Raw genomic sequence first — 14,225 nt, forward strand, 5'->3', positions numbered from 1 at the left:
ACCTGTACTATATACCCATATATACACAAAAAGTCTAATGAAAACACTTGAATCATATTTTTAAACTTTAGCTGATATCCAATAATTTATTTGTATTTATTTATTTATGTTCAGATTCATTCAGTCTAGATCCCTTAAGCAACGAATAATACATTTTGATTTGTTTTGAATGTTGTTTCCATTTATTACAAATATATATATTACATTGTACATTTGTATATTACACATGTACATTATAGTGACATTATTTATATAACATATGTTTATCAGGGAAAAATGCACCTACTACTTTAAAAATATGTTCTGCTTTATTACATATTTTCATAGGCAGTCACTGAATATGCAGATAGTGATAATGAACCTTTGGCAACTTTGATTCTGTGGGGTATGCTTTTGGCCTCTTGATGAGATATCAAGCCAACTGGAACACATGAAGTAAAACTCTTTAGTCTTCCTCAAAGGCAAACTATGGTTTGAATATGAATGTGCTGTTTACACGATAGTAGGTCAGATTATCCTACAAGAGAACACTCAGTAGAAAATGTAACTGGTGGGTTTCTGGGGATTCATTTCTTAAATCATTATTTAAGTACACTAAATACTGCCCTCGTGAGATCAGAGAGCCTGAGGTGACACATGAATCTTAGAAGTAGTTTATTCATCAGAACACATCTGGTCCACTTTTGGTAGTTGACATAAATTGATCTTATGCCCTATACTCCTCCACAGCTCTTCTGGCAAACAGGTGGTGAGAGCAGTGCTCTAACTGGTCCTAGGGAGTGATCACAGTGCCTTCCAGACCCCCGCCTCGCTAGAGGCCACGGTGTAAATGGGAGACATTTGTCACTCTGGATTGCTTATTTCTGCTGCTCTTTGTTAGGTCTTCTGCTGCTACTAGTTGTTACTACTGTGTTTTCTAAATATTTATATGATCTTATGCTTTTATTTGAAGATGTGACTTTAGACGTTTTTATAAAATAACATTTAATAAGATGTCAGAGTTGTTTGTGCTCCCTGTTCTTCACAGCATAACATTTCTAGACATGTTTGTTAATTTCTCTATTAAAAAAACATTTTAACATTTAAAAAAACTCTTAGGGCACTCTAGACACTAACATCACAAAATGAGTTATTTGTAGAATAAATTACAAAACATAATGTACTCTTAGTAACTATATAAATGAATTGGATTAGCTATTGCCCTATTATGAAGTTTATGTTTTCCACATTAAAACTGTAAATGGGATGTCTGTGACAGATGACATCTATATTCTTCTACAATACTATTGTATATTAGATTCAAGACGCAGGAGAATGAGTGCTGGAGAGGATTGCTTAATGGACATTAGTATAAAAAAATGGCAAGGTCCTCTGAGGTTCCATGTAGTTATGCTTCCGCTAGTTTAAAATTAAGGAAATAATGCATTGTCTCATGGAGAAATATTGTTCAAATTGCCAGAGCCATGTAATTAAAGGATATTGCCAGTTTCAGGTTCTAGAATGCAGTTTTGAGGATGGGACCATGGAATAATACAAGTATCTCTACTTAATGCCCCTAAAGTTGATGGGAATCATTAAAATCTCAAATGAGTTTTTCAGAATTCATAAACATGTTGATTCCCCTTTGATCTATAAAATGTTGAAATAAGAATATGCCATATCCAAAGGGAGCACATTGGGTTTTCTGCTTACAAGGCTCATGGCTTATAAGAGAATGAGACTGGAATTTCCTCAACCCCTTTATATTTATGGAAGGGGGTTATCAGCAATAAAAATTAAACCCCCATCCTGCCCAACAACAGTGGTCCCCATTCTTACCCATGACGAGATAATTAAAGTATGAAAAAGCCTCAGGCCACAGTTGTTTAACTAGAAAGTCAGAGGAAGCAGCAGCGTCTCCTCAGGCTATGAAGAGCCTCTACTATAAAGTTAGCTGCTTATAGATGATGGACTAAAAAGTTACAATTTAGTTTCAGTTTTGAAATTGTACCTTTTATTATAGGGGCATCTGAGAACATTGCAAATGCAAATTTAATTAAGTGTAAAAAATTAGATATATAATATTAAAATATTAGAAATATGTAAAACCAATGGTCAGTATATGATAAAATCAATTAAATATCCATTTAAAAGATTTTTTTCTTGTGACTTGGGTATTACCAAAGCAGGGAAAAATGAAAGAGTTAGAGAATAGAAGGATAGAAGATAGAGAGCATCAGGGAGGAGAAGGGGCAAAGGAGGAGAAGACGGGAAAGAAGCTGGGAGGAGGAAGGCAGCAATAAAGAGGGGAGATGGGAGGTGAAGGGGGAAGAGGAAAGAGATCTTTTGCTTCTACAAGCTGCACAGGTTGTGACTAAATGAGTCTTTTACTCCCGCATATTGAATGTGAAATCATGGAATTAAAAGGACTTTATTTAAATACAGAGGAAATTGGAAGCAATCATTAATTTAATTGTATTTTTTTTCTTTCTGCTTTGTATGGATATGAAAAAAAACATCCTTCTCATTTAGCTTCCTTTATAAAGAAAATATAGTGGAACGTGAGCTGGGGCTTTCAAAACCAAATTTTTCAGAGCTGGGAACAAACGTAGCAGAGATAGAAGTTAGATTTCAAATCGTTACAATCAGAGACTTAGCTTAGTTCGTGGTGTGAAAGAATCCAAGTTAGTACATGGGGGATGATCATACAAAATTGGGCAATATCAGAAGATATTAAAGATGGTGTCAGAGCTGATGCTCTGGGATATGGCTGCTCAATGCGATTAGCTCTGTGTCACAGCATCGGGTATTCCATCAGTGAAAACTGAAGAAACCATGATTCTCAATGACAAATCTCAGCTATGTTTTACAACAGGGAGAGCAGGAAATGAAAAAGAGAGATGTTTGAAGCCCCATTTACTTTAATCAATTAAAAGTATCTATATTTTGTTCCTTCCTCCTGCTTACTTCCCTCTTCCCATTTCGCATTCCTCTCTATTAGAGATATAAGTGGTCAATACAGTAGCTGGTTTCCAGAGAAATAAACCAGAGAAAAAGGGAATGTTAGATACTCTATAAACTGGATACTAGGGCTTTAAAAAATTAAGTTTATTTTATTAATGAAATTCCTTTGTGATTGATTGTACCAAGCAAAATTTTCAACAAACTATTAATCTCAACGTATATTGCGAGATACACTCCCTTCCAACATATGAATTCATTCCATTTAACGGACTGGATAGCACGAAGAATTATTATCACATCCATTCTCTGTATGGGCCTGAACACAAGGTAGTGAGACTCAAGTTCTGTACTTCATCCTCAGTGTTGGTTTCCTGTATCTAAATACTACGTCATTGTGAAAGCATAGTTTTGTTGTTTTCGAGGATCCTAAACTGAGTTCACAGAATCAGCTGATGAACATCTGGTTATTATTGAAGATTTCTGGAGTGGATTTGAAGCCCCTCACTTTGAAAATCATTACATTCAAACACTTCTCCCAGGCATTTAATGTTTAGTATGCTAGAAATATCTTTGCAGGTAATTAATTGAGTAAAGTCTTTAGTGTGTGTGTGTGTGTGTGTGTGTGTGTACACATTTAAGAAATGGATATGAATCTGTATGAATCTGTTGTGAATAAATGGTTGAAGTAAACATATAATTTCATATGTTTATAAAAGAAAAGCATTAGAACGCATCTTAAAATATTTACCTCTTTAAGTTCACCTTCAGTATTAAGAAATTCTGTAACTCCACTGATAAGTTTGGAATTCATAAATAATGCCTCTCCATACCTCAAAAGATAAAAAGAAAAAAAAAGGCTTAATGTTAATATAGGCAGTAATTTAAGAAATACCACAATAAAGACTTTTTAGAATCTTTCTCTAGGGTTCCATTTGACCAGTGTTGTCTTGATGCCATTAAATTCTCAGAGCATTCAAGGTCCATTTCTCTAGGGAGTCAGAGAGGTGCAAAGAGCTGTGGCTTTGGGATACCAACAGAGGTCACCTGATTTGGCTCATAATTTTTAAGAGAGGTCTGAGTTGTACTAAGTTAAAAAAAAGGGGGGGGAGAAGATCTCACCTCTAAAATTAGATTAAGATATTACTGTTACATTCCCAATCCAAGGCCTGAGGAAGAAGTATTTGAAAATTTTATAGTAATCTAACTCACTATATGGAAAAATAATCTCAACAAAGAAAACAGGACTGCAAGATAAATTTGGGCATTACAGTATATTACACAGATTCTTTCATCTGGGCAGTTACAATTTACATTGGCATTCTCCTTTTTCATGTAAGTATTAAAATAAAATATCAAATTGTTCATTTGAATTGTATAATCCTACCACAAATATAATTACTGACTCATGACCCAAGGCAAGAAACAATTTGTGTCCATGAGTTATAAAGATTTCTCATTTTATTGATCTGTCTCTACTATGCTAAGGATACTTATCACAGGCTACCATACTCTTAGAACTAGGAAAAGTAAACCAAAAATAAGATTCCAAGTATTTGGAAGTAAAGGTCTAGTCACTGTTACAAGAGGTTTTCTAATGCTGCTCTTACTTTGGGGACCTTAAGTAATTTTGCTTCTGAAGCCTGTTTTGTCATCTGTAAAATGAGGAGACTAAACTGGGTGACTGCTATAATTTGTCATAATTCTAACATCAAACTATTCTGTAGGAAAACGTTATCTAATTGAAATTAAATAGGCTCTTAGTAATAATGTAAGTAATCAGTAGTAATCACTATGTGGTTACAGAAATGGCTTATTGTCCAGGAATAAAAATAATTTTTTTGAAGAGTGTTTTACTTATATTTTCTTACAGTCTTGTGAAAATGAATAAGGTACAATCCTTTCCTTAAAGGCATTATACTACCAGTATTGAAACAGAGAATTTCCATTTATTGTGGCTAAATAGAATGATAAATTGTGAGGGTGGGGATAGAAGAATAAGAAGGCCTAGAGGTTAATCAAAGGACTTATTAGGGAACTTAGTTTTCAGAGTGACACAGAACCATTGAAGGTTTTACATTAGGGAAATGTCACAATTGTTTTTCAGAGTGATTCTTGGGACATAGAGAAAAGTCGTGTGTGTGTGTGTGTGTGGGTGGGTGGGTGGGTGTGGTGTATTGAATATAATTATAGAGGCAGGGTAGGAGAAGGGTATTGTTAAGAGTACTGGTAAGAGGTAAGGCAGTGGTAGCAGGAGAGGACTAATATGAGAAAGATTTAGGAATTATTAAATCGACAAGGCCTCAAACCTCATTGTTACTATGGCAAGGGAAAGGGGGAGCTGTATGTAGATTTCCAGGTGTCTGGATTGAGCAATTGGTGGATAGCCATATTGTTCACTTAGAAAATGAAGGAAGAGGAAAATGTTGAGTTTAGCTTTGCAGGTATACCCTAGTAAGGGATCCCAACAGGCAACTGTCAATTATAGGGTGTAGCTTGGTGAAATGTCTGAGTTAGCAATATAGATTTGAGAGTAATTGAAACCATGAGAGTTGATGGCAACTACAACCAGGAAGAATCTGCAGGAGAGGAAGTAATGAGAACCTTGGACATTGTCCTCATGAACTCAAATGTTCAAGGATTGACAGAATAGGAATAGACGAAGGCAATCTTATTTATCAAGATAAATGCTGCCATATCTGTAGATATGTTAAAATCTCAACTTTTCTACTTTTTTGGTTAGAAATCATGAACTCTGAGATGAACCAGCTATATCAGAAACCAATCATTTTTTGACAGGGTCTAAACCATATATACATTATACTGAACTCCGATCTATGAAACCACTCCCCGAAGAAACTATGTGTACTGGTAGATATTTGATACTCTTTATAACAAAATGCTTGTACATATTAGTTTCATCATATGTCTAACTATTCACTACATTATGTGTATGACAACAAAACAAGCTCTAATTTTCGAATCATTCCAATTTCTGAACTGAAAATATAAAAAGAGCCATTGCACTTTCTAGGAATATTAGTGCTTGCTGACAATAAAATATCTGTCAATAGGAATATGTCTGAATATGACATCTATTTAAATTGAACTCTTTATATGAGGGCAACTGATAAAGGTGTACTTTTTAAAGTGAAATTAATACACCAGTTTTTGAGACAGAGCCGTAGGTCTGCACACTGTATGGGGACATTTAGTTTGAGAACATTCAACATTTACAAGCTATATAATGAATTTAATTTTAAAATACCATAGAGATTATCAGAGTAATAAATTAACATGTATTATAATACATTTCAATGTATAATGAAATAGTTCTAAAATCGAGGCTGAAGAATTCTCACTGTGAAACAAGATGTCTCAGGAATGAAGTCTAGTGGAACTAGAATTATATAATGATTCAAAAGTTCCCTCTATATCATGGTTTTATTTCATGTGCTTTACAATATTTATATTTAACGGAAATTTAAAAAATTCTACAAAAGTAATTAAAGTTTTCTTATTATAGTACCATTATATCTGATTTATAAATCATTTTTATAACACATTCAGGATATAGAGGTTTTATGATACAATTTCTTCAACCTTGGGCAGTTTGATAGATTGTCCAGGAAAGTTGCACTGCTAAAACTTTTCACTCCCCACATTATTATATATGATTTTGGTTATCCCATCTTTAATAAATTAATACTGTTATAGACTTATTAGAGTAATATTGAGTTTCACAGGAATGACAACACCCATCTTGGCCGACTATTTTAAAATCTAGTCCTGTTACTTGGACCTTTGTTCTAACACAAAAAGTTGGGCTTTTATTTCTCAGATGTCACCTACATTTCCTCACTCAAGTATGAACGATTGAATTCTTATACCTACCTGGTATTTAATATCTTCCACTTATCTCTAAAAAACTTCCAGGCAAGGTCCCTGCCATGTGGATTTCGAGCTACATGGATTATCACGTCAATTGCATCTTGATCCAACACCACCTCAGAATTTAGTGACAGATTCAGAAGCCTTTAGGGAAAGAATTGTGGGGAAACTTTGAGCTGACCAACTTTAACATTTTTATAAAATTTCAAAAATTACATGATTTAATTAATCATATTCTCCAAGAGTAAGTCCAATGTAAACTTTACTAATACAAATGTATTAATAGAATAATTTTCTGGTTATAAAAGGAAGGAGATCAAATTCATAGTATGTTAATACATTAATTAAATTCTAAAAAAAATCTTGTGGTGGAGAAATCACAATTCTGGTTCCATGATGCAAACTCCCTTTTAAAATTCTTTATAGTAAACAATTCCTTTTATAGTGAAATGTCATCTTACATATATAAACATACATGTAAAAAAAATAATTAGAAACAAAGGTACATTTTTCAAGTCAACTAGTCTTATTCATGTTAACACATAAATTTTCTTTAGCTCTATAAAAATATATTTTATAGTAACTAACATGTATTTAAGGGAATAAAAACAATTTCAGAACAGTTTGATTAATAGAGAATATTCTCATTACGCAAATTTAGAACATTAATTGACCCACCTGTTTAATAAATTCCTGTCATCACTGCAAGTTAAGGCTTCCAACAATATTTTCTTCTCAGAAACTGCCATGGTGGAGTGGAATTTCATCCATATAAATTCCCAGACATCCTCATCTAGCAGTGAAACTCCTGTACAGTAGACGATGTCTCTAACATTTAGTGGTATTCTAAAGAAGCAACCCATGGTGGTTTTCTGTTAATTAAAAGCTTCATAGTATTGAAAATAAAGACAGGTGTTGCTTTACTATAGTCAGTTTTTAAAAAGATGATTTTGTTAATTAGATTTTACCTGAAAGAGAATAATACTATATAATAATATTCAAAAATATTAGCAACCATAAATAAAATAATGTATTTTATTTAAAGGTACTTCTGAATGAAATTTTTGTTTCTAATCTTGAAACTATATTTAAATAAAAAAATGGAACATAAAGGCTTAAAAATATATAAATAGGGTGCTTTATATTTTCACCAATATTAATATATCTATCAACCAAAGATTTTGCTCTCACAATTGGTAAGCTCAAGAAGGCAAGAAAGCACTGGATGAAAAGACTAATTTAGGTAAAAAGAAACATTTTCTCCTAAATTCTTAGAAAATTTTTTCCAAAATTATTTTTCTCAAATAGCTCTCTAAATTTTGGAACCTAAAAGATTATTATACAGATTATAAATTAATAAAATATAAGTAGTAAATTTTGAGAAAGTAGGAAGTTCTTTTTCCTTATGTTTATAAAGGTGACAATAGAAAATAGATTACATTTTTACTTTGACTTCAAAATAAATGTTACAGCGGGAAACTGTTAGAAAATTTAGTGAGTCTTGCTATTTATAAGTTTATGAACTTTACCATAGTAAATTTTTACTAAATACTGTTTTTTTCAAATTTCAATTTATACCCTACATTTTAAAGCTCAGTTCTTTGAAAGAACACGTCAATGCTTAAATTTTAAAAAAGTTAAAAATGCATTTCTGCTGTGTGGTGTATTCAGTAATTTATTATTAAAACTTCTCATTTATAATTTGAATGTAGCTAATAAGAATTGCTTTCTCTAGATAACAAGATAAAACAATCCCTTCTAAAGTTTTAGGACCTTGATGGTTAAAACACTGCTATGGTTAAAGGAATACTTGGAAAACAGGAGAAAGTATCTGAATGACTATCTGTAAGGTTATCTTCATCTTGTTCTGTTTAGCACTAAGTAGGGCTACTTAGGATACCGAGGATGGTGCACAAAGATACCAGATTATATAGAGTTGTTAGAAATATCATACAAAATTCATGATTCCCAGAAATGGATAAAACTGTTTTATTCTGTCTCTTCCTGCAAATAATTTAAGTTTTTGGAGAAAAGTTACTTTAACAGTGACGACTAAAGACATTTTTCTTTGTGGTACCAAAAGGCAAGCATTTAGTTTGCTTGATTTATTTTATTTTTGAGGAAACAAAAGGAATACAAACATCAGAAGAAATTAGCAAAGAGCTTCACATTTTCTCCTCTTAGCCCTGGATCCCCATGAAGAAAGTACCAACAATCATCTTCCCAATGGTTGGTGAAAACTTTTCCCTGTTCTGTGAATGACTTGCTAGCCACACAGCACACCCAAAATCACCAAGGAAAACACTGCCATCACATTTTGAAGAATTTATCAATCATGATGGATATAGCATAAGATTACAAAGATGCCTCCATGTTCACTAACTGCAATAAAAATGCTAAAAAATCTAGACTTCTAAATCAACAGCTAGAAAAGAATTACAGGCTACAGAGTACAACACTGTATTATTGTCATGACTTTGATCAAGAGATCAATATAAAAATTGGCAAGAAATAATAATAAAGTGTTTATTATAATCATCAACTCATCAATCATTGCACATTTTCTTAATGTTAGACATAATAGTAACAGTTAACTTTCTAAGAGAAATTTATTAAGCTATTAGTACATCAGAGAGAGTACAGAATAAACCCTATTGAATTTGGCTTGTTATTCTCTGCAAAACCAATCTCCAATATCAATGGTTTCAGGTAGAAAAGGCATACAGAAAAATAGAAAAGGGGAAAAAAAGTAGAAAGAAAAAGCAGATATGTTTTTTGGAACTAACTTAAATGTCATACACTATTATCACCAGCAATAGTCCATATTTTTGTCATTCAGTAGCTGCTACTGGCTGATGCTTAGTAGTGTAAGACAAATGAATAAATGGATTGGCCAGTCCAAAGCCCTGGACACGGGCTAATGGGACCTCAGAGGCAGAAAATAACTATGGTTCAGGTCACACATTTATTTTATTTAATCTACATAATAAATCATGCCATTTCTGTTATAAACATCTTTTTGTGAGAGAGGGAACTCTGTTCCTAGGGAGGGCATTTTGCACTATGACAACTATATAGTAACTTGAGAACCAGCATGATCTGTACATGAAAGTCATTCTTATTTTTATCATTAGCTTAGAGATGGCTAATGACAATGAAAATAAGATATGTTGATTTCTAGTAGCTGTAATAGTCAGATAATTGTCGCAAATTCCGATTTTTGTTATTCAATAAAACTATCTGATAAAAAGTAAAAACAAAAAAATTGAAATTAAAAAATAGTATATCCTTTGAAAGGGTACTATCGCCAACTCCTGCGCCTAATTGATGGGCTACAGAGTAATACCAAAGGATCCAACCGATAATTCTCTTAGTGCTGAACTGGCCACTGATATCACTTCTAACTTCTTTTTAAATTATTGCTAGTGTTATTTTTTTTTATCCACAGCATAATCAGTCATCTTTGAGACATATTCAATATCGGCAACACTGCTTTTCCATCAATAAGTATTCATTCTGTTCATCGAAATGATCTTTGTTAAGACGCAGCCTCTGGGTGACTGAAGGATACAGGCTAGTAGTATATTTAAGGAGCTGCTGTGTAGCAAGCTGGTCAGACACAGAGCAAGGAAAAGAAATCTTAAAAGGGGACCCAGCACTAAAGTGTTGAATGAAATAACCGACAGACCACCCTGAAGGAATCTCACAAAAGTTGTCCTGGGCAAAGGAGTCTTTTGAAAGCAAAGCTGCCCAGAAGAGGGGCAGATTCTATGTCTGAAGCTGCAGCTACAAACCAAGAGAAAGACCATATAATTTGGATGTGCTCTGCAAGAAACTGCGGGTCAAGTTTCAGGCTTGTCAGCAGCTGTCCCTCTGTGCATAGCAGATGTATCAAATTTGATTACTATGAAAATGAAACACACATATGTTTACATATATAATCTAAAGCCTGTTGATGGTCCATTGAAAAATAATCTTCAGTATCAGCTGCAAATCCCTGAACTCTCAGGAAAAAAAATAACTCTATCAGCAGATGCTAAGAGGTATGCATTGCTTAAGATTCATAAGGGAAGAGCAAGGACAGAGCTGATTAGTTGGAGAATACTACTCTGATTTTCTAGCGTCTCTTCCCTCCTCATCAACTCCTCATCTTCCTTGCCCACCCATCAGACAAAGAATCAATGCATAGTTCACAAGATTATTTGTACTCATCGCTGAAAATAAAACAAGATTGGTGAGTGCTGAATTTGCCAAGGGCCCTTGGTGCATGAAGGTTTCCATCGTTAATGAACCACCCCCCGCCCTTGTTGCTAAATTTGTAAAGATGTTCTAGTAACATTTTAGCGAAATAATTGCTCTGGGGACAGTTTAAGATCTCATTGTATAAACCAAAGTCATTAGGAACAAATGAAAAAAGCTCATTTGTTTGTAAAGCATAAGCTGATAAACCCACAGAACCCATAGTTGCAAACAGTACAAATGAGTCCTGTGAGATTCTTGATGTCAGGATTATGGGGAGAGAGGGCCCCTTCTCATGAACAGGGAAAATGTTTATGAAAATGTGAATATCCCCACAGTCATTTCCCTTTAACTGCTGCCTCGAAAGTGAATCTTTTAATGGAATTTTATATTCTGGGAGAGAAACCTGGGCTTGTTCTTCTCTAAGTATGGTATACATTGTACACATGAGCAGGGAGTTAGTCTCTCTCAGCTGCCTTCAATGAGAAGAATGGGATAAAAGCTTAGACAAAAAGAAGTGCCTTTATTTTTACTAGGTTACTAACATTGTAGAAATTATTACCTAATTAATGTAACTTGTCCTATATATTTTTATTCTATTCTCTATTTAAATAGAATCATGACAGAGCTCATTTGTATGATACAAGGTGCAAAGCATAAAATTTCAGCATACTCATGTGAAGTAATTTGTTTTTGTATTTTAGTGATATGTTTAAAGGTTATTTACTTTGCGGAAAGAAAATGCCTAAAAACTAAACGTTTTGGGGTAGAAGTTAAAAAATTAATTTGGTAGAAAAATAAAGGCATGATTTTTTAAGAACAATTTTTATTGAGTTAACTAATAATGACGGTGGAATGGAACTAAAATTTTAAAATCATAGTAAGTTGGTACCTTGGTTATTAAATAAAAAACTGTGAAGTAAATTGATAAATTAAAATAAATAATGAGAAAAAATCTTAAAGATTTTACTATAATAGTTGTCATCGCTGCATTGATTTTTAAGGTATAAAATCAGGAGTCATCTAAAATAATGATCAGGGACTGGTTTGAGTTAAGATAAAAATAACAACTAAGAATGATAATATTTAATGATATGGTAAATATATTATTTAATATGATAAAATATATCGTTAAGGACAGAGTATCATTTGTATGTAATATAATTGTATTATATTTTAATAAAACGTAATGTATATTTTAGGTAGAAAGACTGAAAAGATAAGAGAATATTAACATTCGCCTCTAGACTTAGTAATTCTAGTCTTTGTTTTTTTAACTCATATTTCAAATTTGATAATTTAATAACTTTTACAATTACTTTTTAAGTATAAGTAAATGCATAATTATATTTATAAAGTTAAGATTCTGTTACTATTAGAATAAAATACATTTTGATATAGAAAAATGATATTGAATAAGATGTAAAAGTAATTCTGATGATAGTTAAAATATCTTTCATAGGAAACTATGACTTGACAAGGAAAAAAAAATCATACTATTTTAAAATATAAATTTTGACCAGTAACTAACTATAGATTAGACAAGTCAAGGTCATCACTTTGGTCTTCATTTTTCATTCTAATTTGACAGGGCCACAGTTTATGAGTTCTAAGGTTTCTTCTTCCTCTGTTATGCAAGATTATTTTCATTAGTAATTGTATTAACATTAAAATGTGGTTTTAATTATTTTTAAAGACAATGCAAAAAATTTCTCAAATCACTAGTCTCTCTAAGAGCACTTCTTTCTTTCAAGGGCACTACACATGCTATTGATATATAGTGTGGCCTACGATTTAATTAATTTTAATTAATTTGCAGTTAATTCATTTAAAAGATCATTTGCCTAATCTAACTAGAAATTAAAAGACAGCTCTGATTGAGGCTTCATCACCAACACTGAAAATCTTATTCTTCCTTCTAAGTACTAATATTCTTACTTCTTCCAGGGCAGACAATCTGTGACTTTAAAATATCAGACTGAAAAATAACCTATCTTTACAAAGATTGACTCTGTTCATAGTGTCCCCTCCCCCAATTCTCATTTTATCCCCATTCCTTAGTCCTTTGGCTGCTGCTAAGAAAGCCACCTTGAGTAAAACTTAAAGCTGTTTAGTAGGAACGTGTGACTTTTTGCATCTGTCAGTTTCCTCATCTGGAAATGGGGATAATAATTCCTTACAGAGTTGTTACAATGATTAAATGAGATAATGTTATCCAGTGCTTAGCATGGACTTACGGGCTCAGTATGGACTTTATCTAAATGCTGCATATAGCCAAGTGCAAGGGACACAGAGAATTGTCTCAACATGGGGTAATGACATTGATCTTCCTCATTATTTTATTACCATTATGAAGATAAAGTGTCAACAGATATTTCTATCTTTTCCAAATGAGTACTGGACTAAAAACAAAATAGAAAAAAAGTTTTTAGACAACCTCACTGAAAGTGAATAAGTAATTATAAAAGTCATGACTGACAACACATCTTAAGTTTAAGGCATTACAATAAAAACAATTTTATAATCCCACCTACCTTTCCCGGTATACTTGTCAATAAAATATGCTCCTGGAATCAATAGAAAAACCTTAGCAACCAGAAGAAATATTGTCCCTTCATATCTCTATAAAGCCCTTGGTAAAGGGAGAATAGAATCCCATGTGAAGTGTGCAGTTAGTGACCAGTGGAAAAAACTTTAGAAAGAGAAGCTGTCAGCCAGGCACTGATATACGCTTTATTTCTAGGGAGTCCTCTCACCAGTGCTTGCTCATTCCCATCAAAACTTACGCATAAAAAACAATGCTAAAACCTCTCAGTGAAGGAGAAGGCAGTTCAAAACCAATCTGCACGGCCCTTTGGACCTCAAAAAAAAAAAAAATTGAGCTGGAGAAACCTGGTGGAGAATAGACCAACGATATTTAAAATTATTATGTTGTGAAATGATGTTCAATACCTCTTTATATCTTTATTTTGCATATTTATAAAAAGGTATATGCTGCTCTTTCTGTATGAAAGAAAAAAGGATTGCTGGGAAAGGGAAAGTCATTTTAACTCTTAACATCCCCAATGTATCAAAGATTACATTTTAAGATAACTGCACTCCTTTAAAATGGCTTTTATGATTAAAATAAATGTACTTTAAATGGGACGTTTGCT

At 32.8% G+C, this 14,225-nt stretch overlaps 1 protein-coding gene across 5 annotated transcripts in view; it reads right to left on the reverse strand.

Moving 5' to 3' along the window:
• The window catches only part of TRHDE (thyrotropin releasing hormone degrading enzyme), a 328,473-nt gene that overhangs the window by 2,412 nt on the left and 311,836 nt on the right, over positions 1-14,225 (reverse strand). For all 5 annotated transcript variants that reach the window (XM_036238037.1, XM_036238036.1, XM_036238038.1 and 2 more), the window contains 3 exons: positions 7,510-7,677; positions 6,835-6,975; positions 3,692-3,773 (listed from right to left, as the gene is read on the reverse strand). In XM_036238037.1, the coding sequence (XP_036093930.1) occupies positions 3,692-3,773; positions 6,835-6,975; positions 7,510-7,677 (391 nt within the window). The remainder of the gene's footprint in view (positions 1-3,691; positions 3,774-6,834; positions 6,976-7,509; positions 7,678-14,225) is intronic.

Source organism: Rousettus aegyptiacus, unplaced genomic scaffold (genome assembly GCF_014176215.1).
Source record: "Rousettus aegyptiacus isolate mRouAeg1 unplaced genomic scaffold, mRouAeg1.p scaffold_m13_p_2, whole genome shotgun sequence".
In the NCBI taxonomy this organism is placed as follows: domain Eukaryota; kingdom Metazoa; phylum Chordata; class Mammalia; order Chiroptera; family Pteropodidae; genus Rousettus; species Rousettus aegyptiacus.